General features: G+C 45.2%; 1 protein-coding gene across 1 annotated transcript; it reads right to left on the bottom strand.

Moving 5' to 3' along the window:
• Window positions 1–384: 384 nt before the first annotated feature.
• Window positions 385–3349, bottom strand: LOC126496326 (acylcarnitine hydrolase-like; the record flags this gene model as incomplete). Its single annotated transcript, XM_050133850.1, has 5 exons — window positions 385–526; window positions 1653–1857; window positions 2250–2322; window positions 2716–2853; window positions 3244–3349. Coding segments are annotated over 4 exons (504 nt in total), but the record flags the coding sequence as incomplete, so codon positions are not given.
• Between the last annotated feature and the right edge of the window lie 3 nt (window positions 3350–3352).

The following is a 3352-nucleotide window of genomic DNA, read 5'->3' as shown; positions in this document are numbered from 1 at the left end:
CCAGCAACCACATGGTGGCTCACAACCATCCGCATTGAGATCTGGTGCCCTCTTCTGGCCTGCAGGCAGAGCACTGAGAATACTGTATACATAATAAATAAATAAATCTTTAAAAAAAATCAATAGGACAGTAGGACACACCCCCTCAAAGAGACAAGATTTTGGGGGAAAGAAAAGGCAGTTTGGCATCATTGTAAATGGTATGTTATACAAGAGACCTGGAGTTGCTGGCGTTGAAAAGTTTAAGGAAAACAATAACATAAGAATGAAATTAATCACATGAACTATTAAGAAGAGTTTCTTAATAATGGATTATTATTATTATATTATAATGGAAGAATTTCTTAAAAATGGAAGGAATTCCCATACATGGTGAAGCCAGCAGTCAGGGTGGCATGGACAGGAGTCTCTTCGGCTAGACATGTGTGTACATTCCTACCTCCCACACCTCACATTCATGACACACATCACAGCAGAAGATCTTCACTTACGTCATATGCTCATCCAAGTATGGGTTTCACAGCGTCTGCAAATACACACAAGCAATAAGAACAAATTTATTATTAGAGGAAGCCTACCTGGACCTTCTTGGTCAACCCCCTCTCCTGAGCCAGCACGAGGTGTTTATGAACATGTCAAGTCAGCTTCTCATAAAAGTGGACCATTTGCAATTTATGAAGGAAATAGATGAGATTTTCTCTATAGAGACAATCTGCACAGAGGTTTTCAGAGCCTGGCATGTTCAGTGGCTGATGTCAGAGAGGTCTAGAACCTGAGCTCTGAAAGGCTGTGTGGCTCAAATTCATTTGCAGAAACCTAACTCCTAATGTGCCGATGTTAAGGGTTGAGACCCACAGAAGTCCCAAAGTGGCATAGTTTGTACATTCTACCTGCAGAGGACACAGGGTGTAATCTTTGGGCCGAACAGCTAGTCCTTGGCTCACAGTAGATGTACTGGCAGCCTGACCCTGACTCTCTTGGTCCACAGAACTCCACACACATTTCTGCTGTTTACAAGTCACACAGCTTATGATTGCTTTTGTTTATGAGATGTAGGTCTTGCTCTGTTTCCCAAGCTGCTCTGTAACTCCTGGGCTCGTGCAGTATTCCTGTGTCAGGTTCTGAGTAGCTGGGGTCGCAGACACCCATCACAATATCTAGCGCAGTTCATGATCTGACTGGAACAACAGCTTGAACTTAGGAAGACAACCTAGGACTTAGCCAAACCATGTTTTCCATTGGACACTTATGTGGAAACATGGGAATTGCTGAGAGAAGGGTTGGATTTTGGAAATGTCCACCCTCTGCAGTCAACATTGCCCACAGTTTCTGGAGTTTGTTCTTGGGAAAGAAGAGAGGTAAGGGGGAGGATAGGAGAAAGGAGTCTAGTACCAGAGGAGTGTGAAAGAAGATGGGTGCACTTTGGAGCTTACACACCCACACTTCTATGAGAGCCTGTATGGACTATGTCTAATAAAACTTTGTCTAGCATTTTGAGTAAGGAATGACAAGTAGAGTGTTTGTCATACATGTTGTCAAAATGGACAATTATAGAGATTAGTTATGGTTACATGAATGTTGGAATCAATGCAGGCTTCTAAATGGGCTGTGAGAACCTCGGGCTAACCTCAGCTTTACTGAAGTTTACCTACCTTTCCTTACTTTGGACATTACACATCCTTGTTTTTACCATGAGCCCCTTTTAGCTCCTGAATCTTCTGCGGCAGAGTCTTGGTCCAGAACTGTTGCCTTCTGGCCTTCAGGTCATGGCCCACAGCAGGCTGGAGATCCAGCTGCAGGTACTGCTCACTTTGGTCTGACACTGGCCAGTAGGGTAGACCCTCACTGTTGGGGTTCCTGTGGATATGCCATCAACAGGGAAGCATGAGGTCAATTTCTTTCTAAGACCTGATCTTCCAATTGAGTCAGGGAAGTGGACTAAGCAGAACAGGGAACTGATGAGGCAGATATCCTGACTTAGGAATACAAGTATGACCCACTAGTTTCTACTCTATATGGGGTAAGGCTACTTGACCTATTTTGTGCCACCTTCTCAGAGGCAAGATCTAAAGAACAGTACCGCAGTACTGTGACCCATCCACAGCTCACTGTGCAATGACCAGTGGGCAACACCTACAAATCTCAGCATTCCTTGGGTACAGAGGATTTCTGCATGCTAATGCGATCACCAATGGAACCCTAGATGGAGACCCAACCCTTAGGAGGTTGAGGGAAGAGCATCTTCTTACCCGTATCGTGCAAAGTTGGCCCAGTACTTCATCATTCTCCTGCTCAGCAGCTTCTCCTTTACGGTGAGGTCAACTGGAGATGAGAGGGCAAGGGTCCAGATCCCAGCCATTTAATGTAGCTGCTCCATTCATGCTTCATATTCACCATGCCAGCTGTACCCTAAAACTGAATTCTAGGCTTCATCCTTTCTCCCTCCCTCCCTTATAACTCAACATCTAATTTCCACTTAGTTCTCTAAGTAATGTCCCAAGGCTTAATCATGAGCCAGTGAACCCTCATTTCCTCTCGCACAAGCTAAATTAGAAAATATCCAGACCTAGCGTGGGTTTTTAAGCTGTGAGATAGTACACGCTTGATCCTGCTTTTCTCAGAGCCTTGAACTCCTAAACTAGACTCAAAGCTCAGCTATCCTTCAGGTACAAACTTGGTTCTCCATTCTGTTCATGGAAAGCAAAGAAGACTCACTTTTGACACCCCAGAAGAAGGATCCAAAGATAAGGAAAACCTCATCACCATGGTCGGCCTTTACATGCCGTGGTTTGAAGTCCTTGAAAAAGTTGGGCCGGTGCTGGAACTCATAGAAGTAGACAGGGGCCCGGAAACCTGAGGGCAAGAACACATTGTGACACAAGAACACAGCTTGCCTCATACTGCCCTGACCCACATTGGGTGACAATGTGGTAACTTGGTCTCAAGGTATCTGGAATGACAACAATTGAGTGTAGAGTCCCAGCCTGGAGCATTGGCTGTGGGAAAGTCCCATGTTAAATGAAGATTCTGTCCTCCCCAGGGGAAGTTTGCGCAAGTCACTCAGCTGTACCCAGATAAGACATCATTCTCTTATGCACTATATAAGGATTTACTAGATAAAGACTCTCAGTTGTCTGGAACCAGAGATCTGATTCAGACACAGGCCAAGGCAGGACCCGACAGAGCTCACCTGGGAACCACTGTCTGAGCTTCTTCCCTTGATCTTGTTACAGATGTACTCACGCTGAAAATGTGCTACTTGGAGTGCAGGGACCACAAACATGAAGTCTGCCATCATCTCCGTGTACTGTATTTGGAGGGTCTGTGGGTCCTCAGTGTCCCCCATGTACTC

The sequence above is a fragment of the Alexandromys fortis genome, unplaced genomic scaffold, assembly GCF_014885135.2.
Source record: "Alexandromys fortis isolate MF-2015 unplaced genomic scaffold, M_Fortis_MF-2015_v1.1 scaffold_2817, whole genome shotgun sequence".
Lineage (NCBI taxonomy): Eukaryota > Metazoa > Chordata > Mammalia > Rodentia > Cricetidae > Alexandromys > Alexandromys fortis.
This window is presented reverse-complemented; position numbering and strand designations above follow the sequence as displayed.